The sequence below is a fragment of the Pieris rapae genome, chromosome Z (assembly GCF_905147795.1).
Source record: "Pieris rapae chromosome Z, ilPieRapa1.1, whole genome shotgun sequence".
NCBI lineage: Eukaryota > Metazoa > Arthropoda > Insecta > Lepidoptera > Pieridae > Pieris > Pieris rapae.
This window is the reverse complement of record NC_059534.1, coordinates 9908752-9933277: the sequence shown is the minus strand read 5'-3', so window position 1 is coordinate 9933277 and position 24526 is coordinate 9908752. Positions and strand designations below refer to the sequence as shown.

General features: G+C 32.5%; 1 protein-coding gene across 2 annotated transcripts in view; it reads right to left on the bottom strand.

The window, feature by feature from the left end:
- Positions 1 to 24526, bottom strand: part of LOC110997605 (dystrophin-like protein 1) — a 141688-nt gene that overhangs the window by 99302 nt on the left and 17860 nt on the right. For both annotated transcript variants that reach the window (XM_045633989.1, XM_045633986.1), the window contains exon 2: positions 10855 to 11111. In XM_045633989.1, coding sequence (XP_045489945.1) covers positions 10855 to 11061 — 207 coding nt within the window. In that variant the 5' untranslated portion in view covers positions 11062 to 11111. The remainder of the gene's footprint in view (positions 1 to 10854; positions 11112 to 24526) is intronic.

Sequence of the window (24526 nt, the reverse complement as noted above, 5' to 3'; positions counted from 1 at the left end):
TCAGAAATATAATCAGAAAACTATCCTTCTTTTTAATAGCAAGAGAAGTAAGTACGCTCGTTCGTTCCTGGTGTTGCAGGTTTGATTAAAATAGTGCAGGGTATTTTCAATCAAAGCCCCAGTTAATTCGACAGAAAGTATTACAGTGCTACAGCTTTCTTTCGTAATAAGACTGATTTAGATTTTTTTTAATGTGTCTCTAATGCAAATACATTTGGATGCAAGGTTTTTGATAAGGCTTACTTTATCTTACGATAACTGTCGAGCTTTTAAAGTCTAAATCTATAATAATAATCTTCTAATCTAACTTATAATCTAACTATTATAACACTATTTCTGTTTCACAAACACGCATACCTACACAAATGTAGCTGATTGGCGTACTCTTACTCGATTTGTAATTTACTTTTGAAAATAAGATTATTAACACTATTAGCGTTTAAATTGAAAATGGATAAAAAATATAACACAAATAAATTTAATAGAATTGGTCCATAGGGCTGTGTTTCTTGAATTAATTATTATTCAATATTTTTTTTAAATATCATAGGAGATTACATACATTATAGATAGACAGGTATCACTTATTCCACGTCATTAAATTTGAACCTGTAGGTATCCCTACTCATCGGCAAAGAAGACAGCGTATAGGCCGACAGAAAAAGCCGGCGTAAAAAACTCTCGGTACTCTTTTAAAAAAGCAAATCATCAAACAATACTTATTTTAAAACAAGTATAGCAAATTAAATAGAAGCAACCTGCCAAGCCTTAATATTTTTTTTAGACATTAAGTAATACTCTGTACTTATTCTACCATACCAATGAGATAGACTGTTCAACTCAAAGACTCGTCGTTCTCATAATTATACACCATCGTTAAAGAAGCGTAGGACCGAATTTAGTAAAGGAAAAATATTCACACCATTTAGTATACAAGCATGATACCTAGCTACCACCACGATACTTCAATATGCTGCCATACACTGATTTAAAAAATATACTGACCAAATTCAATAGGTTTATTATATATGTGGTGAGATAATTCGGTCCATATCACGCCATAACATACTGAGGCTAAATACAAATATCTGAGGCACCACACAATATTAAATTACATTATGTTTAAGAGCAACTCTATATGTGAAATGCAAGCTATACACAAAATTTTCAATACAACTCCTGTCTTACGTTGTGTTATAATTGTATGTACAAAAATGTGTAATACACCATTAATACCGACCATAATTCAATGTAACTCTCAAACTCAAATATTTAAAATTGCTCCCTTTGGCAGACCACCTATTTGTAGCAGCATTTTCTCTATGCAACAAATACCCTGTTCAAGAAAAGCTCTTGCTCAAAGGTTATTGGCACTGTTTACCAGGCACTAACTTAAATCTTTAATTAGCGACTATGCGTAGCCTAAAAGTCTGTACTCTAAAATAATATCATGAACATATGAATTCTACACAAAACGAAGTCGTGTATAATGTCTCACATAACTTACAAGTTTGACACGACATACTACATCATCCTGATTCATACTCTTTGTTACTGCACATAAACATTTCTGATATAATATTAAATGGATTATTAAGCCATTTAAAGACATATCTCTTATTAGGAACAAGGATATCCTTTAAGAAACAATTGTATATTAATAATTGTTTCATAGATAAAAATATTTTACCAATTACGGAGAACCACATTTCTACGTCTTCGTTGAGATTTATTTTTTACTTTTATAATTATTGTTCTATAAAAATACTATAGAAATTAGATCGCTTGGTTTAAAAGTGTTGACGTCATGATGTAATGACGTAATTTAACTCAAAGATCAAAGAAACTAAACCAACAAAGATTTGGAAAATTTAACCATTGTAAAGCAATATAACGCAAAGCGCAAATCTAACCTTATACAGAAAACTTAGGGGTAGTTCTAATCGTATATGATGGCGATAAGTAATTTAAGTTATATTAATTTTAGCCAATAACAGCCCTTTATGTTAGGTGAATTCTCCTAGTCAGATTAACTCGTCAAGGATTCCAACGAGAAATCACTTCGTGCGTGATCTAGTGTTCGCTAGGATTCGCTAGTGAATTTAAATTAGCAGACTGGTTAGAATATTTTAATATTTATCGCTGGGTGCTTCAAGGTTATAAAACTCATATACTACACGCAATTAATAACACCTTAGATGTAGACGTAAAAAAGTAGCCGTTAAACCTCAAGGTTCACTTTAGGTATAACTAAGAGGAAAGAGACCACTGATCGTTGAATTAATGGTGATTCAGTCAGCTCACAACACGGAAAGAGAAGAATATACTTATTTAACCACTGGCAAACCAGAGTCAATACTTAATACCAAGAAAAATTTTACCAGCTTTATTGTGTTTTAAAATACAGGAGTAAGAGTTCGCGCTTAATCTCGAAATTGAATTTTGTTAAGATTTTCAGGTAAAGACTATTTTTTTAAATAAATTGTTTAAAGTCGTTCACAAGTACTGCTTATATAATTAAATAAAAGTGTGTTTATTCAAGTGTAAAAAAATACGTATGGCTCCGATGCGGGTTTCTTTTAAGATCGAAGTTAAAATCTTACGAAGATATTTCCGATATATTTTTCATCAAACAATTTTGTCCAATGAAAGAAAACTTTTTGTTGGTCTTTTAATGTCTTTCATTACAGCACTTGATTCAAAGGTATGACTTAACTGTTTTATTTTTATTTTTTATTTTTATCAATGTAGTCTGTAATTATCAAACTGTTTCATATTAATAAACGTCCACGCAACTTTCACGAAAACATAGAATAGATAGATATAGACATAACATATTTTATTACTAACAAAACACACACTCAAAACAATAATAATCAAAGAAAATATTTTTATAAAGAACAAGATATGTTTTAAGTATGTAATGCGTGTGTGCTGTGTTTGTAATTTGCTCTTGCTCAGCATTGTGCTGAGGAGCAGTGTTGCACAGCGCTGGTGACTCTGCCAGAGACCACAGCAGCTAGTTAATTTGTCTAGCTAGTCTATTTCACAAAAACCCATATCTATTTTAAAACTAATATCCCTCAATATGTTAGATAGATAGATAGTAGCCTTAATTATATTAAATATTTTATACATAATATATAGTGTAGGAAACTTCCTTACATATTTATTTTCAATATTTTTTCATTTTTAAGCTAAATGCGAGCGCAATTATTATAAAAAGCCACTCGCATTTAAATGTGCTTAAACTAAACTTAATTTGTACCCACGAAGTAGAAGCTTATTAGTATAATTTACGAGACGAAATATTCAACTAAAAGTGACCTATATGAACATGCCCAGGTATGTACTAATTAATGTAATACCAATATTATACTCCAGTACGAAACCGCGACAATGTGGAACTTGTACGCAATCCTCTCGCTATCCCGCAATGGAATACAATTGTGGTTAATTAAATTTAAAATAATACACAAGACGCCTTTTTAATAACCAGAGATCGCCTCCTACTGGAGCCATACAACGAATAAAAATGAAACTACTAGTACAAGAGCTATGAATGCTACAAAAATTTTAAAACATACTATTGAATTAATTGATTATTTTGGAGTAGTATGGTCCATTTATTGAAGAAACCCGATACGAATTAACTAATGAAACCACAGGCCACTGAAGCCACACATATTAAGAGAATATATGACAATACGGATAAACCTACCGCTATTAAGTAGGACACATCGCCAATTTTTAATTTTTATATTTCTTAACCATAATTTCATAAAGGTACTAGAATTTTTTAACACGTATTCTATATCGTATAATTACGAAGCCGTTTCAATGCCGGATCAAAAACAAAGTGCGGAAAGAGAACTGTGCAGGGATTTGTTGCATTGATAAACTTTTTTTGTCACGTTTATAACACTGGTTCGTCGCTATAGTTCGAAATTAATCTTGAGACTTAAGACTCTCTAGTAATAATGATTTTTAAAACCATTAATATATGTATTTAGCAATTTTCGAACTAAAATGGCTGTTATATTGTAAATGTTTCATATTCTCTTTAGTTTGTAGCTTAAAGTTACTCGATAAATGTATGAGATATATATTAATATATATTTAGCAATTAATAATGTTAATAAATTATAGTTTTTTCAGTAACATCACGATCATACATATTAGTTAATGATATTACCCAATTCCAGATGAATTCTTTATGTCTATTTGTGATTATTATGAAGAGACAGGCGTAATAGCATTTAAAACTAAAAATTTGTATAAAGAGAGGTAATTATAATAACCTAAGATTAAGGATTTTTTTATAAAGAACATTGTCAAAAGCTAATTTCAAGATATTGCTGATAGTGCTTGGACGATTAAGCTTCTTATTATAAACCTTTTACAGAGAGTAATCTGTGAAATCGTATTTCGCGTACCGTTTCAAAAAGCTTTTACGTGCTTTTACAGCGATTTAATTAAGTGACGTGTCACTTTCAACACTGAAATTTACAGCGACGTTGCTTGACAAAGTCATAAAATTTTGGCACTGATACACATATGTAGTTCTTTTGAAACACAATTTGTGACCTTTCTATTTTAAAGTAACTCTCTATTTTTAAATAAACAGGCAATATTATGGAAAAGGAATAATCTGTGTGTAGTGATCTATAAAACTGTATGGGGGGACACAGTCGTACAACAATTGCATACACATATATTGTACAATTTACATAAATATATAGAACTGGCGGTTTTATAGCTGTCAAGCGATCAATTCCAGGCAACCTATGTGAGAGAAAAAAAACGTATGTATGCTTTCCGTAAAATCTTTTCAAAAATTTTAAAATTCACCTTATTTTACGTTTGTAGAAAAAAACAACACTACCAATAGAAAATACTAAAATGTTGACTTTAGCTAACTACAGGTTGTCGGTTTTTTGACGGAGTGCGAGTGTATCGGAAAAAATACTCTTATCATTTTCACCAAACACACAAGAAGAAGTATAACTTAAAATAAACATGTATGTACTTATGAGCAGTGTTGGCCTAGTGGCTTCAGCGTGCGACTCACATACCTGAGGCCGTAGCTTCGCTCCCGGGCTGTGCACCAATGGAGTTTCTTTCTATATGCGCATTTAACATTTCCTCGAACGGTGAAGGAAAATACGTGAGGAAACCGACATGTCTTAGACCCAAAAAGTCGACGATGTGTGTCACGCACTAGAGGCTGATCACCTATTTGCCTAGTAGATTTAAAAAAATGATCATGAAACAAATTCATAAATATGACGCCAGGACCGTATAAGTAGGTTGTAGCGCCACTGATACATTTATGTACACGCATTAGATGTTATACTTATTTGTCATAACAAGATAAAAATCTTTTCAAAAATTTTATCTTTGGCCTTATAGATTTGTAGAAAACCGACAGTAACAATAGAAAAAAATACTCTCATAATTATTACCTAACGCGCCATAAGAAGAATAACTTCAAAAATTAGATTAGTCAAGCGCAAGAAGTGCAAAAATACATCAGACATTTAGATCAAAGGAAATTATGTATATGAATATTAGTCGGTACGTGCCCAATTCAAACTTGTATAGAATTTTTCAGTCTATCATTTTATTTTTTCGTACTCTACGTATAGGTCTTCTGTACAGGTCTAATCTAATCGCTATTGGTTTTGGACTTGCCTTCTTACATTGATTAAACGTTAGAGTAAGTGCACATAGCTTACTGAGATGCCCTTTGGTAATTTGAACAGCCGTAACCAGAAATACCGACTATACAGATATATAGACTTCCCAATAACATATCAAAAAGGACGCGGATGCTGTATAAGTTAAAGCTTCAACACGATGCTAAGAATACAGAACATTACAGAAAGATGTTTTTTATTGACGGTTTAATGTTTAAATTTGCTTCCGTTACGTTGAATAAAATAATATTAAACCTTTCTTCGTGGTTACGAGTTTTTTCACTGACTCTAATCCAGAGGGTTTATCAATTTGACGTACACTTTTTTTAATATTTAAACATAATTCCTCCGTACGTCTCTGATTGAGGTTTCCGGATTTGCAGGTTCATGAAATTACATTTATTTATCAATACAGACAGATCACAACACAGAACAAGAATAATTAGAGAAGTGAATAAAAAATTAAGTAACACAACTAAAAAAAGAAATATTATACGTATTTAATTACATTTTATGTCAACAACATTTAAGAGTATCCACTTCTCTAATATATATCTCGCTTGTCTAGTATATGCCTACAGCGAATCTTTCGTATTTCGCCCATACAATGCGCTAAGGCGATGAGAACTTGGAGAAACTGATCGTGGTTGGTAACACAGAAGGCAAAAGATCAGGTGGCCGTTCACCAACCAGATGGACCGATCAAGTGAAAGACTCATCGTCTTCAAAACTGTACACTTGACAATTTACAAGGGAAGCGCTGGACAGAAACCGCTGGCAGCAGATAGTCCGCTTTAGATGCTTCGTTGCTGACCACGACGCTGAGATTTGAGCTGCCGATTAAAGAGAGATAGAGAGAGACCTCTATAAAAGACAAAACAATTACAGCGTTTGAAAACATACACATATAAGACTTTCTCGGTAAATCAAATGAGCATCAGCGAAGAAACTTCGCTAAGTAATAATAAATTCCGGGACATTAATTAAAATGACGCATGAGACATCCAATACTTTTATTATCAATTCATGTTATTAAGAAAATAATATTCAATCGCTCGTATGCTTAGTAACAACAATGAATTTGAGTTGGGGTTGATCGAAAATACGCCACATCAAATATTTAAATCTATTTTAAACAAAGGAGCATCGATGCGTAAATTCGATAACCTAACCATAGATTTTTGTATGGACAAAGTAAAGTAAGTAAAGATTGCGTATGTGGCAGTAAACGGGCATGCATGATGCATCGTTTGAATATATGAAGCTTCATACTATAAATTGCAGGGAAAGTTGGAACAAAAGTATCGTCAAAATTAAAACATTATTTATTTACTGAAGGCAGCTATGAATATCCAGACCCAACTCGTTTATCAGAATGTATATATATATTAAATATATATATTTGTTCATGGCATATGTTACTATGTATCAATTATACAATTTTTCCAGCACTCATTTTAGGAAAACTGCCGTCCCAAGATATTTTAATTAAATTTCGCGAAAGAAAAATAATCTTGAACTGAAGTCGGGTGTTTTCTTTCAATTCGAAATTTTGATTAAAATTACAAATTGTTGAATTTTGGTTAGTTTTTTTACATTTTAGAAATAGACATCTTCGTCTGTGACACTTTCTAGAAGATTAGAAGATTCTTAGGCACTTCACAGGCATCACGGAGCGATCTCACTGCTACAAAAGTTGCTGTCCGTTGGAAAGCCATAACCATGCAAACCAGAACTACGTGGGTGACCGATGATTGCAGAAACAACGCTTGAAGACCTTCGAGACTTAATTTATTAGAAATAACCGGGATTTTTAAAACGAATTAGAACTTCTAGATATTCTTCTAGATATCATATGTAATGTATAAATCTGAAAAATCTGGTTACCTTCATACTATGGTATTTTATATCAGTCAAATGAGGTTGTATAGGAAAAAGAAAGAATAAAAACCAGATTTGACGTTTTTTGTTTTTTTGTTTTTTTAATAAAATGTTTTTGGGTTAAAATAGTTTCAAACACAACTATTTAATATTTTACAACATTTCAAACCGGTTTTTAGGAAAAAAACCATAAGCGACTGAATAATGCTATTGAATTCGTCAATTTGAAATGTAGGACATTTACACAAATAGCATTTTACTACTATTGTCCCCGTCATCCTGCCGTTTGGACGTACAAATTGCCTCATCCGTCACTCTTAACCGTGTGATTGATATCCTAAAACCCGAATATGCAATCAGCAAATCCGAGACATTCGGCAATTCATCAATTTCTTTTATAAACATTTCAATGTAACACAGATCACATAAAACTCAATTTGCCGCTGTTATATAAAAACTTTTTCGAATCCTTTATTGAGCCGGCTGGAATTTTTTTGAATATTCATAACTCCGTTTTAATTTTCTTTCGTTAATTAAATTTTTGTTTTGCGATCCTTAGAGAATTTTGATAAAACTAGCCCTAAATAGTAAATACACTTCTTGCGTAAGAATAGAGTGTTAGTGAATAGAATGTAAATTTAATTTATCTACATTTTAAATTTATCATCGTGAGAAATTGGGGGTCATTTGGATGTTTGAATAAGAAACAAGCCATAAGATTAACTCCTTTTTTATAAGTAATATTATATATATAATATATATATATATATATATATATATATATGAAAACAAGAATTATATAAAAATATTTATTTTAATACTATTTTCTAACAACACTTATACAATACAATATGGATAATATCGCACCTTTGGTTCTTTCATATATATTATGTAATTAAGTATTAACATAATCTACAGAAAAAAATTCTGAAGACAATTCATAAAACATATTTATACTTAATATTTTTTTTATAATTCTTGTTCTAGACAGTTTACCTGTAATTTATTTTTTTGTAAATTTAGCTATGAACGGACTTCTTTTTTCTTTATCTTTTATATGGTTGCCTGGAAGATAACGCTTGTTAGATATGCGGCCGCCTGTTGTTGACTTCATAATTTATGTTATCAAATTCTATATCTAGTATGTAATATTCATGTAACAAAGTTTTAATAAATAACGAATAAAATATTTATCGTAAAATGACGCTGTCTATTAAATGCAAGTATAATAAAATAAGCATAATAAGGCAAATTTAGACATTACATTTTTTTGGTTTCACTCCAGCTGGAGACCTCTGTAGCTTAACATGCTAATAATTAAACTAAACCTCTGTTCTAAGTGGTTTCGTTGGCATCTTGCAACTGTGGAAGTATGTGCAACGAGAAGGCAGGGATGCTATGTCAAAGGAGTTGAACAAAATTCCGATGGATATTTGAATCCTTTCGAATCACAATAAAATCTCATTCCCCGAGGACGTGCTTAGGAATTGTATTGAAAGATAAAACGTGCCTTATCGAAATCTATTAAATATAGTTAAACATGACTGCGGACTTGGGAACACTTATGAACGTAATAATGGGGTTTAAATATTTTTATATAAAAAACCAGACTAATTTTTTAACTGTTATATGATAAATTATTACGAATATTAATAACTATGCATTAACTATGGACTAATAAAATGCATGAAAGTTCAGGATCACTTTGAAATGATTTTTTTAATGAGTATGCAAGCTTTTTAGATTACATAATACATTATATAAATATGGAGAGACTGGCCTCTAATCTTAAAAAAAGCAATATTTAAAAATAGAACTGCAGTAAAACAAATGAATATAGCCGGGAAAAGATTTATTCGTTGTGTCGATTTTTAAAATTGATTTTTATTCTTTTGACAATTGAATTATTGCAGCAGAATTGTTGGGTTAGTTCGAGTTGCATTGAGGAGCGTGTTCCTTTTGGAGGCTGTTCGTACATGGTCTAGGGTGGCATATCGATGAACGGGCGAACAGAAATTGTGTTCATAGACATGGTCCGTCAAAACAGAAGTAGGGGGGTTTGACTGCACATCGCTACATAAAAGAGATCTTAGAATATCACGTGGTACCTTACATGGGATTAATAGGTGCAAGATCATGCTCGGCTGCACGCTGCTGCACAAGTTTTACAAACAAGCTTTATTTTTAAATAACTTTACAATTAGATAGTCACCTTAATACTTAAAAATTCCGCGCGGTAAATGCAAACACAATCTATTTCGGACGGTGTTCCAGCAACGACAAGGCTGAGACTCTATCAAACAAGAGATGCCCGAGGGAATTCATGGGAAAATCAAATTTTGGCCATTGTATGACCGATAAGGCCAATAGTCAAAAAACTGTATGAAGTGCATATACGAATCACTTTATGCAATGAATCGAGAACTGTAAAATCTATATTTATTATTATATATTGCCGTTGTCCCGAAAAAAAGCTGGTCATATCGGGATGGAGTAGAAAAATCATGTGAAATCATGGAGTTTAAGGACGTGAACGTCAGATGATTATGTATGAATCAAACAAAAATATTGTAAAATCAAAACTGCTGGAAGAAAACTTTCGTAATAAAGAGGTATCTGACAGTTAAATCTTACAATAATTTTGGGCAGAGCCTACGTTGATTTTTTATTTATTTATTTATTAAGTCTACAACATCATATTACGAAATCTACTGATAATTTTATAAATTCTTCTTTCTAATATGTACGACAATATATGTAATCATAAGTTTTGCAAAAAATAGGAATTAAAAAAATACAATTAAAAAACATATAAAAGATAAGACAAATACACAATAAAATAAAAAAATTACCAAGAATTTTGGTACTTACTTACGTAGCAGAGAAAAAAAAATCATCAGCAAGATAGCGAATTAGGATCGAGAAAGGAAACAATGCTTTCTCTAAAACCGATCAGCCCACTACCGAATATATCCAGCTCCGGATAAGCTCTGTTCAATCATTAATGGATTCTAGTAGTCTAATAGTCGTGAAGAATTCGATCGAGAGGGACCTGAACTCCTAGTTTGGTTTGACAGAAGGAACTTGGAAAATATTGGTGATTTTAGACATAGGGAATGAGTATGGGACTACAATTTTAATACCCTGTAAGAGGTCACTGCTCTGTATATGATTAACGGTAAGACCTACATAAATTGTGCAAAAAATCATACATGGCAAATGCAACTATGAAATGTTCGATGACAGAATCGGAAAATAATCAACATTTGCCTACCTTAGCATGAAACGCGATGCCATACTCGAACGCCTCATCTGGGTGCAGAGACATCTTGGTGTCGTACTCGTCATTGTCAACGAGGTCGTACTGTTTTGTCAAAGACATCTTTCTACTCCACTTAAACAATTTCATGGGAACACGCTTCCACGATCCCGCCTTCAGTACCACCCGGATGTAACGAGACTTTTGCCCCCGTTTAAACATCGAGGCTCATTCTTCGTACCACTCTGATGAAACACCGGCACTGCTGCCGTCTGAAACAAAGTACATTGTTAGTTATCAAAGGATTTTTCATGTGTAATAAAAATAAAATTGTTTCAGTTTCTTAGTCGTACAAAACGCGTCGTGATATTCAAACAAATTTTGTTTGGTCACTTGGACGTGACGTCAGCGTGGGTAAAAATGATTTTCTAGGAAAACGGGGCTATGATAAAAACTTAGATTAGGGAACTGATCAGATGGTTTATGGAAACTTGCAACACCAAAAGAACCTTAAAAAACCGTCAGTCATTTATAGCTACAGTTTTTTATGCATCGGATGATTTTAGACAGACTATATCAATCTTAATAACTGAATAAATTATATAGGACTCTCGGCCAATTTCTACTCGCTTTTAAGACAATTCTGAAAAAAAAATGTGTGTGTACTTATGTACACGCGTAAGCAGTTATACTTCTTTGGAGTATGAGAGAAAAATAACTAAAATGCAGTAGTGATTAACGATAAATATTAAAATTAATAAAATAGATTTTATTGAATTAAATAAATTATTAGGAAATACTATCACCATCCTATATGACATTGATTTAAAAACTCCAAAATAATATTTATTTTATGCACACTGTTTAATTGTACTGTTATGAAACACGTGTTCTACATATAAAAATACTAGAATATGCAACTTGAACATAGTTATCGATTTCCATGCCTCCTAGACCTAACTTTACGATGTCGAATTTGGGTGTTGGTGTGCGCGCGCATCGTAAAAATTCACTCTCATAATTTTTCTCCATCGCGCCAAAAGAAGTATAACTTCAATAATATAAACTACGTGGTGTCCACACATAATTCAATAGATCATTCGCCGTTTCAACGCCTTGTTTCGCGTAAACAATTTCGCAACAATAGCTAAGTACGTGGGTTAACGATTCGATAAAATAACGAACCTATTAAGGGCAAACAAACGTCGGGAAGGTTGATAGGGAAAACATTGACGAAACGGGTCAGCTGTGAGACAGATAAGTAATTTGTGAGACGTACCTACTATTAAGTATTAATTTGTTTTTTTTGGTGTTTGATAATAATTGTATCATCTCTCTGAATTAGTAGAAATATGTACAGAACAAAAGTAAAAGGTATAAAACAGAGTGTCAGTTTCATGCGAGATTAAAGTATGACCAATATTACAGGAAAAAGAATTCCTGCCCCAAGTAAATTAGGAATTCTCAGCTTTCTTTCAGAAAATGTCACAAGTAGACAACCGCAGTGGCTCCTCGTTAAGGAATAAAATAATATTTTCATGTACAATTTACAAAATTGTCTAGACTGCTTTGCTTTTATAAATAAATATTTTTTTTTTAATTTCCAATTATAACCCAAAAATAATAATATACAGTTCCTTTATATATGCTTTGCTATTAATGTTTGACGAATTAAACATATGATCAGTTTAATTTATTCGTATATATTTTCCAAGCTTTCTATAAGATTCTAAGAGAGAAGAGAGAAGTCCCTTATAAAGCTACTTATATAAGACATGTACATAACAAACCCATCAGTTAACTAAGTGTTTAATAAATTCAAGTAGATTGCTTCCAGTTCAACATACAGGCGTCGAAGTAAATTAAAGGTTAGGGTTATCATCTGGTATGGCGAATTTGTAACCCGTTTAGCGCAGTTTTACGAATTTAAACATATTGCTTGTATGAATTACGTTCAGTTTGAGTATACAATGAACTGTAGTTAGCGCGAGTAGTAAACATTAATTTTAAAATTCTTTTATAGACGAGAAGTTTTCTGGTTTTGGCAAGCCTAGCAAGGCAAGTTAATTGTGTAGTATGTACGTTCTTAACATACATACTATAATCAAAACATAATTAGTTATCATTAATTGTCTTGATTATCAACATTTAAATAGTATCTTAGATTGAAAGATTTTATTTTAGATATTTCTTTGTATTAATACAATAACCGCTTAAGTATTAAACATGTGCCATGGAAGAATAACTAGTCGCCGGCAATATAGCAGTGTGATTAGCGTCTGGATTTGTTGTCTAAAATAAAAATAACATTATTTCGACCGACACTTAGAATATCAAAAGTTTGCCTGTTTTAACATAAACCGCAAAACTAAATGTCGTTTCTGTGGCACATACTTGTATGTTGTATAGGATTTCATTGAAATTTTACATCGGGAAGACAGGTTAATCTCATATGAAATCATTACGACTTATGTAAAGATTTACACAACATTACGCCTATTCTCCCAACACGAGTTGATTTTTATTTTTTATAGAACAAATTATTTTATTATTTTTCATTATTATGTCGATTACGTTGTGTCTTAATAAAAGTATAAGCTTGTCGAATATAAAGTTATATTATCTGATACGTGATTCTCCAATTTCATTATATGAAGACAATGTTGGCAGATGTATATTCTATCGTTTTTTTTTAATAGAACAGGCGGCAAACGGGCAGGAGGCTCACCTGATGTTAAGTGATATGCCGCCCATGGACACTTTCGATGCTAGAGGGCTCGCGAGTGCCGGCCCTTTAAAAATTTGTACGCTCTTTTCTTGAAGGACCCTAAGTCGAATTGGTTCGGAAATACTGCATATATAATCTAAATGATATCATAATAGAGATAGAGAAATCAAACTGGACAAGGCATAAGCTATATTTATGAAATTCAAAATATCAAGTGTATTTCTTCCAGCAATCAGCTGCTCAGTATTTACGACATCATTACGTAGGGGCTGTGGGTCTTGTGTATAATGTGGAGAGCAACCGTCGACAGCTTTACGTCCTAAAAACCGGCCTTACAGGGATATTTATTTTCAAAACATTTTGTAAACGCCTATGTTACTCAATATTTTTTTTATTTTCATTACGCTTTTAATTTACTAACTACTTTGTTACTTTTATTATTATTAGCATTGATCTAATTGAATAATAAATATATAAATTCACACGCAAAGTTTTATAATGGAGATTTACATTTGCATTTTAATTTGATCTCCTGATGGGCAACCCTATCCTAACGATTGATTGAGAAGTTACGCAGAGCTTCTTAATGCTGGTTTCCGAACATTAATTACTTTTTGTTAGGTTAATACCGATACTAAAGTTTTATTTGCGAACAAATTTAAAACAATATACCAACTCTAATCTGCCAAAACTTTTTGTAATAGATGTTTGACAGTTGCCTCGAACGAAACAAGTTTCAGGAAAAATCAAATAAAGTCATACAAATTGAATTGACTCACGAAAAATATTTAAACATTGATTACTCAGATTTTTGGTAACGGAAGCACCCAGTGCTATCTAAGCCCTCTAAAACTTTTCCCTGCGAGAATTCAAGGGACATGATCGCAAATGGTGATCCTTATTAATTAACCAGCGGACGGCAAACATTGTTCTGTCATGTAAAGATTATCACAGAACTAAAATAGCTATTGAAAAATAGAGTGTTGCGGGTAGAACAGTAAAGATTAAAGGTTGTATTAATAATTTAAAATATCTTGGTTGCTTATCACTTCGGGGTACAAAAATACTTTTTGACACACAAAAAATTCATAAAAATCGGACACAACAAAGTGTGTTTACACTGATAATGTGAGAATTTTGTATTTGTGTATTTTTAAATTTCACCGTATCTTTTTATCCCAGTTGATTAATTTAGGTGCGAATATTTTAAGAACAAATTGTATAGAAACACAAAGCTTTATGGAATACCGCAGTAGAATACAGAAGTCCAGTCAGAAGCTGTTTCTAGTTACAATTGTGTCCTTATCACATTGAGTCTTCACCATAATATGGTAAAAAATCAAGTAGGCAGCGGACTTATTACAAGATTTCCGTTAGACAAAAGGAATTTAAATTTTTTAGAATTTAATTCATTGATTTCCAAAAAAATTCTTTATTGACTTTGACAGTTCTATGTATGTTTTTACATTTTTTGTAACTTTCTTTTTACTATGTTACTAAGAATTTTTGGTCCGCTCTTTTTATCAGCATCAAGAATATAAGGCTTTTTTATAATTGAGTCGGTTCGATTCCCAGACGAGACAAGTAATCATTGACTACAGTACTTACTATTCTGAATGAAAAAGTCTTCTTTCAGCAAAATATCCTATCTATGACATTTAAGGTACTTTCCCTTAGTGTCCCTTAGTATTGAGGCATCCTATAAATATATCTGTATATACTACTCAGATATATTAACGTTACAAAAAGTACCTCGTTTTCTCTGCACGTAATTTAGCGTCTATGACAGAGCCTTATCGCAAAGCTTAAAGGCCGATGAACTCCATTAAGCTACTTGATAAGGTTTCACAAGTCAGATACCATAATAAAAACAGATCATTTCTTTGATGAAAATATAATGCTTAAAGATTAGGTTATGCTCCGACGTAACGAATACCAACCTTTTTATATTTGATTACATTTCTTGGCTTTATCATTCAGTACACAAAAATTCTTATATTACAATATAATTATTATAATTCAAGGCTACTATGAATTTTGGAAAAGTCCAGCAGGTTTTATTATTTTATTATTTAACAAGTATTTCCGAACCAATTCGACTTAGGGTCCTTCAAGAAAAGAGCGTACCAATTCTTAAAAGGCCGGCAACGCACTCGCGAGGCCTCTAGCATTGAGTGTGTCCATGGGCGGCGGTATCACTTAACATCAGGTGAGCCTCCTGCCCGTTTGCCCCTGTTCTATAAAAAAAAAGGTTTCGTCTTTAGATGAGATCACGATAATCGGAGTTATATATATGTAATATGGACATCATGTAACATCGATCGACTGTACTCACACATGAAGTACATGATACAAAATATATTAGATTTTGACTCACAGGAATCATAGATCGCTCTAGTCGTTTCTCAATCTTACCTTGTTGCCTTAAATAGTCAGCATTAATAAAATAAACAGGTTTATTTTTATTTTAAATTTAGAATTTGTATTATGGCGATACTCCTACGCCTACAATGAGATTATCTTTACTAAATGACTCAGGATTGTTGATTCTTAACAAACACATTCTTGAACGCACCAAAGATTCCTGGAATCAAGTTTTTTGTCGGCTACAGTTTGCAATTAGGCATGGTAGGTTGCAGTTGAGTGAAGCGGGCTATTATTATGTGTTAATGTCAATCTCTAATGTATATATAAATAAGATATATTAAATAAGTATAAGAATAATATACATATAATAAAGATAAGATGTTCGAAAGCTATGATCGTTCAGAGTTTTTTTTTAGGGGCAAACACATAAATAATATACATAAACACATATAGAATACATAATATGATATATTTAATAACCAGTGCCTCGCAGCTTCCCGCCTTCAAAACAAAAAGCTTTTCCATTTCATTTTAAATGTCATTGTTACATCTATTATATTTATATGCTAGAATTATAATAATAGTTTATATATGTATATAATATAATCGTCCTAAAACCTTATTAAGGAGTCAATAGAAGAATATTATAATATATTCATAGCTTATTCGGTATTCATGGGTCTCGCTCAAGTATCCGGTCCTATCTAACCTTCAACTTGGCTATTGAATTTAATAGTGGACTACGATAAACTCGTTTCGCCTTTCCGATTTGACCGAGTGCATTAAGAATTTAAGTTGTCTACACCCACACACATAACCAGGAGGACCTCACCGGACTAATTGGAAACCCAGACGGAATGCGTGAACCTCAAGTACCTTCACCGAAGGCTCCTCATATATATCGGCTCGACATATTTGAGGGAACTTGTATAGATTACTATGTAAAGAATAGTTTATATCATTCAGTTGAAGTATTATTAGGTTATTACATTTGATTATAATTATAGCGTAGTACATTTTGAATCCTTCGTTCGTTCGGATCACCAACTGGGAAGACGCAATGAACAGAGGGCTTAAATGGAGGTGGACAGGCGACCACCTGCTCAGAGGCCAGAGGGCAAAATGGTTGAAAAAAGTAACTCAATGGACACCTCGCTACAACACCAGCGGTGCCATGTGCACGGTGGGCTGATGACTTTAAAAAGCCACCGGTACTCTGTGGCAAAGACTTGCCAGGGATAGGAAGCACTGGAAACAGCTGGATGATGTACAAGAGAACAACTGTGCAACAAAATCTTCTTAAAGGACTTTTTTATATGAAATAAAAGAATTGTGACTGTGAGAGCGTTCGAAAGATAAAGTTTGTGGTGTCAGAGACGGATTTTCAAGCTTCCCTGGGTATCTAAAAAGATCAACTTCCGATCCATACGAACTACGCATGACGAACCGCTTTCTAGAGTGTTTACCAGCCTCAGCTTTTTTAGATCACGCAGGGGTAGCCAGAAACTTGAAAGACCGCGGTCAATAGAGGAAATATAGAACCAGACACTGCCATACGGAATTATTGTGATTTCATCCATTTCAATCCACTTGTGGATGAAATCAAAATTAGTTACCCATACTTGTGGGGACCTCCCAAAAGTACTTATGTCAGGCAGAGACATCAAAAGTTAAAATAATATCATTCTGCTGTTTCATATTACAATTTAAACTTTTCTCGCGTCTTCTTTTAACAAAAGCTTTTATAAGCACCTTCACTCATTAATTAATGTTTAGATCTGTACTTGGTTTACCTACAACTTACATGTAACAGAGAGAATATATTAAGTCTTTTGAATTTTCTGACGTGGGAGGGGTTTATATCTATTTTTAAATATCTTTTTATATTTCATTTATTATGTTATATTTCTGCCTCCATTCTAATAATTGATTTTTTACTTTTCAGTTAATTTTTTGTTTTTATTTTTGTATGATACAGCATTATTGTGATACAAAAATACATATTTTCATCCCTCTACGATCAACCCCTATTTTTTATTTTAGTAGATAGTTATTTTTCAGTTTTTGTTAGATTACTAGCAACCAAAAAATCGCCAAAGCGAAAATCACTCCTTTTAAAATAGTTTATTTATTAAGAAATGTTTAGAAGACTCCATTAAATTATAACCACAATACATCTCATTTTATATATTAAAACAACCACCTTCAAAAAAGGAGTAATTCGGATAGGAATTTTAGAAAGGTAATACAGATAAAAATAGCACAATCTCATTAATGATAGTATAAATGAGGCATGCAATTAACAAAGATAATCATGCGTTCTGCAAGTATGACAAAAGAACAATGCATGCAGAGTGTTGGCGTCAGAGTTGTTGGCGTCAAAGGGGCTCGTACAAAATTCTATTGAAGCTCGCATCACCAATAGGTCTTTATTGACATTTTACATCCCGTAAACAGAAATGATGCCTCAAATGTGTTGACTATCACACTTTGACACAAAAATATACCACAAATACTAAAATACAATTTCGATTGCCACGATATATCTGAAATTAAAAAACCAGAAAGTGTTGATTGAGAGTATTCCTGTAGCGAATCAATTAATGTAATACAAACACATGCATGTAAGGGTTATTCTGCGCGCTTCTTTTTTGGTAATTTTAATTAATATTTGATGCTTACTACTAATAACGATCTTTATGTAAGAGTTCTGAAACTTTCTACACAGATATGGAAAATCGGTATCACGGAATGTACTGTACATATACAAAAGTAATTGTAGATGAGAGTTATTAGAGAAGTATCGGTAATACCTTTTAAATTTAATATTTTAATTAAATTTAAATTTAAATAGGTCTGCCGATATATTGGTAGTGGATGCATCCCTAATTCTAATATTTATCACCACCTGAAGGCGAACTACGAATGGGATCTAAAAACATTTATATTATGAAAAGTATAGTCAAGACTTCATTGTTTCAAAGATATCCGACGATTATTTCTTTTAAAATTTCATAATCATATTCTGTAAACAAATTTGTTTAAGGTTCCACATCACATTGCCACACATTACAGAGAAACCTCTCTCATTTCAATAAACAATACTGTAATTCTACTACAAAAGCTTTTTATATGTGTTAGTGAAAATCAGACCTTAATCCACCACAATAAGGTTTAATATTCCGCTATCAGAGCGTTGCATTTTAATGACCTTGACTTGTGATCCGGATTGAAAGATAGTCGGTAATCAACGCATACTTCACTGTACAACATTCCACGGACAATGTGCATATCTTTGTAAGTTTCTATTAAAACAATTATTTTTACAAATATCCCTCATCCAGTTCAGCTTTATGCTTTTGCACGGGATTTACACTAGTTACAGGTGATTTGTAGTGCTGCTATGAGTTATTACGCGAGATTTTTTCTTCTCCACCGCATAATACATATACATTATTTTATGAAATACATACATAATTATAATAATATTGGCTATTTCTCCGTAACTTATATACGAATTTATATTTATCTAAATAGCACTTGTAACTAATAAAATAAATAAATCAGTGGCGTTACAACCCTCTTTAGATCTTGGCCTCAGATTTCTGAATCCGTTTCATAATCATTTTTAAATCTGATAGGCAAGTAGGTGATCAGCCTCCAGTGCCTGACACACGTCGTCGACTTTTTGGGTCTAAGACATGTAGGTTTCCTCATGATGTTTTCTTTCACCGTTCGAGCAAATGTTAAATGCGCACATAGAAATAAAGTCCTTTGGTACACAGCCGGGGATTGAACGTACGACCTCAGGGATGAGACGCACGCTGAAGTCACTAGGCTAACACTGCGCACTTGTAACTTACTGTACTTGTACTTATTTTTTTATTCATTCTTTTTTACTATATTCAACCTTAATATTAGAAAGCTTTTGTTTACCATTATATTTTTAATATTTCTCTCTATTATCGTTCCTATAATTGGTTTGACAGTCAGTCAGAACAAGTTATCCCCTTTCTTCCGTTGTATTCTTGCAAGGAAAGCATTTTACTTATAAATAGTCTGGCCATAAGTTCTGTTACTAATGAAAAAGCATTTTTTCTACTTTTTAGTTATTATGAATTCGAAACACGTATAATATTTTGAAAAACTTCTTTGGATTTTGCGCCATTACTTATGTTTTTTAGGGATAGTTATCAAACTACAATATTGAATTCTGGTTTAAAGAAAAAATAATTGCAGTGATCGCCTTGAACGAAGTGTTTCAATAAAAACAAATGCATTTTTAATTGTAACAGAGCTTGACTGGACTGTGTGCCGGATCAACGTTTACATTAGAGAATACGTTTTTAATCGGAGCTCAAACTGGCGACGGCCAGGTTTAACCAGTAGACTTATTTAAAAGTATCAGTACCACTTCAAAATTGCGTATTCAATAAGAGACAGTGCATTCAGAATAAGAATAATATAAATGTAATAACTATAATAGACTTAATATTTGGATTAGAAATTTCTACGTAAATTAAAGCATCATCATCATCAGCTATCGAAAACTACTGGGCGGCTTTCCTAACGCGTTGGCGTGAAATACAATAAGAACCTGTTGTGTGTTGTTCCATATCCTGTATGAATGAAGTATCTCCAACTAGTTATACATGATGCATTTAAGAGTATGTATGCACCTTCGAAGAGGAGGTTAAATCATCGAAATTTTATGTAATATAAATCGAAAAGCTTTCGACTAAAGAAATATAGGACAATTTAAAAAAATAATGTGCATGAAGTCAAGAAGTGAAAGAACCTTGAGGCGGCGAGTGCAGGTGCTATTCGGTTAACGACCTTTTGAAGGTCAAAATGAGGAAGTGACGAGTGAAGCCATTATGAAACTTTATGTAATAGTAAAGAGAAGTAACGATCAGTGTTAACCATGATCACAAACCTGAGGTCGAGGGTTCGAATCCCGGTTCAATGATGGCTTATTTTTGCATATAATTAATAAGAATATTAAAAAGAGTGGCGGAGAGTTTATTGCCAGTTCTTCTCTTCCCTTCACCTTCTTCACCGTTTCATTGATTGAAGAATTGGCAGTAAATGTAAAATTAGAAGCATTTCATATATATTTGATTTTTGACATTCATAAGTGGAAATTTTGTTACCTATATGAATAAATAATTTTTGTATTAAAATAATAATTTTTGTATAAAGACGTCGGCAGAATATCGGTTTGGACTTTTACCGATTTAGATACAAAAGATATTGGAAATGACAATTCAACCTTCGTTTGAAAATAGTCTCTCTTCACAATAGATAAGTGTTTATCATGCGTCATTTGCCACCGAAATAATTGTATTAAATCGTCCCAAGGACCGAAATAAAAACGAAACTTATAAGGGATATGTTAAGATATATGCCCTAGCCATTGAATTAAAAAATAAGATTTAAAGCTAATTTATAATATACAGACGTTTACAGTATTAACAGATAGTGAACGTAGCAAGTAAATCGTATTTTTTTATAAAACAACAGATTTCTCCTATAACAGCATAGTTTTAAAACTGTATTGTACCCTGCCTAACTTACCTACCCTACGATTCTAACCTGGCTACCTAAGTCTGCGAAATCACCTTTGGGCGCTGTCTGACAAACACAGGCACATGCTACACTATGAGAGATGCATACTGAGAATAAGAAAATTAGACAACCAAAGAAAGGAAATATGAGCTAGAACATGGGTGACAGACATTCTCACTAAGATATCAAATGAAATGCTGATCGACGGATCCTATGGTACAAAGACTCCATGAAAAATGTAGCAAAATATTGACTGAATGGTACCCTAGAGAGGGAAAACGAAGAAGAGCCCGACAACGTAAAAGGGTAGACGAACTCAAATTAAATTAAATTAGCTATCAAAAATAAAGTTTACAACTTAATAAAAAAGGCTTTAAACTATGCAATAAAGTATATAATAGTCACTCCCACACGATGATAAGCCTAACGGTACATTGTACACATGCAACGACCCGTTTAAGCATGATAAATGCATAGATACACAAAGCCAATGTAAAGCTTCAGTTAAAAGTCATTTATTTAACTGAATTTTTATTAACAGTTTTAACGATATTAGGTTTGTTTAGGTCACGTCATGAAGATTAACTATTATCTACTGTATTATAATTAGGTGTTTAACTTTATTGACGGAGGACGCGCTTGAAAATATTATACAAATTACACGTTGAATTGATTGTCTGTAAGATGTTATATACATACTTATATACTTAATTGGATATACAAGAACTGAAAAACAATGCTGAAAAAGCCATTAAATACTAAGCGGCAAGGATCTCTGTGCAAGATTGCAAGAGTGCGACAATTAAATATGGAAAAAATATGTAATAAATAATAATAATCTTAATATAATTCAAGGCAACCAAGAATAAAGGTAAAAAACACATATAATAATTAATGCATCGTTCGTAGCATTTACGAGTACTATGAATGGTACTTTGTATTTTGTTACTCCCAACACAGATTGCGATCTTCACTTAAATGTTGAGTTGGTATTTCGCGATTCTACGACGCATTATTGAAAACTACATCGAAATAGATAAACCTAAAATGTATAAAATATTTGTAAAGAGTAAAATTCCTTAATATATATTTTTAATTTTAAACTATGCCCTTTTTAAAGAAATAAATAAATAATTATTGTATTTAATTCTTTACTCAAGACTAATAAAAAAATTCTGATAAAAAAATATTTTTTTATATTGTTATAAGCAGTAGTAATTTGGTACTCATCATATATCACATGAAAATTCTTGAGAAAGCTCACGATGTTGATAACACTTCTGACGCTTGCGCAGGGCCAAAAGGGCCCTGACCCCGTGACAAGTTCCTTTCGTTACGTAACAAAGCGTGCTTACAATAAGCTTAACGAAAACACGCTTTTATAGGCAAAGAACAATAGATCGTACGGGTGTAATAAACGTCCAAGCAATCGAATAGTTTGTAAAGCAGGAATGTAATCAATGTGTGAGTGTACCGGAAACATTGTGAAGCATGGCCTAGCTTGTTCTAAAGAAATAATTCAAAAATGGTGTCTTAGAGGGGTGACGGGAGAGGGAAGTACTTGAAACGATTTTAGGGCAGGCCAAGGAATAGAATCAAAACAAAAGAAAACGTTAGTAATAACCGATTAACGTTAGGATTACCGCAGACATAAAATACGCCGCCAAATGCAATGTGCATTATTCTAAAGTGCTTCTCTAGGGGATACATCATACCCATAAACGCAGAAAATCAACGTAGAAATTGTCCATTAAACGAACTACAATTAGAAGCCGGAGATTAAAAAATAGTGGTAGCATTGTGACTACGAAGTTCATTGCCCTTCCACAATGCACTTCTAATTAGAATTACAAATCGGGATCCCAACTTTTTAAAGTCTGCATAAAGTCGAGACGAAATTACTTTGAAAGTTAATTTTAATTTTGTTTCTCGAAGCAATTTCGTAGCGGACTCGGGTTAAAATCCTCGGAGATTGGTAGGTTTTTTAAAGTAATTTGTTAGTTTCTATCAAGTGCGTACAATGTCCTGTTAATTTCACGGTGTCGGTACGTATTATAAGGTTGAAAGCACGTTCATTTGCTGAATAATGTTTCGCATTGACGCAATGTTTTAAAATAAATCAAGTATCTCAAATATTATATTAATAGGTAATATATTTTACCGTAAATGTGGATAAAAAAAATTACATAAGAAGAAATAACAGTACAGACTGTAAGTAGTGTTAACAGACACATTCTTATATTAAACATCCTTTTTAGTAAATGAGGTTAGTTTTAAATTACTTATTAGTATCAAGGCTTTATCGTCATGTGAAATTACGTCTGTATACAGAGACAATTTATAAAAAATTAAAACTGTATGTTAGATCTTCTCAACTACTACGCAAAAGTTAATGTAGTTAATAGGGACTCAACAGAGATTCGAATGTATTGTACACACTATAATACTTGCAGTAATTAGTATAAAAAGGCTGGTTATCGTCTGTACACTTAGATTTTATAACCCAACACACCTAACCAAACCCTTGTTCAAGACCTCTGATTTCTAGATCAAATTTTCTTACCAATCTGTGTCTATGATATGTCAAGGAGTGATAAATGCCGTTAATAAAAATAAAAATGCATCTGAGAATAGTTGATTGGCAACATCAAGCATTGGTCAACACTGCTTTTCACTCTTAAAAATTAAAGGTATAAAAATCCTCCTCCATATGGAAACAATAAGCCTAGTTTGCTAAAGGTTGTATTCAAGTACCTACCAATAAAGAGATGCTCTAGTAACGGCTATAATGGGGTCCGTTATGATGTCGTTAAATATTCATAATCAGAATATTCTTTTATGGCGTTATCTTCAAACGCCATAATATAAGGAAACCTCGAAAAAAATAGACAATGTAGTGCTGTAATTATCGTTGTATGATGCGCGGCGAAGTGTTCGAAACAACGTGCGTTTTGTACGGGTTTTGGATTGATGGTGAAACTTAATGAACCGCAATACAGTTTAAGACCGACTTGTGTGAAAGTG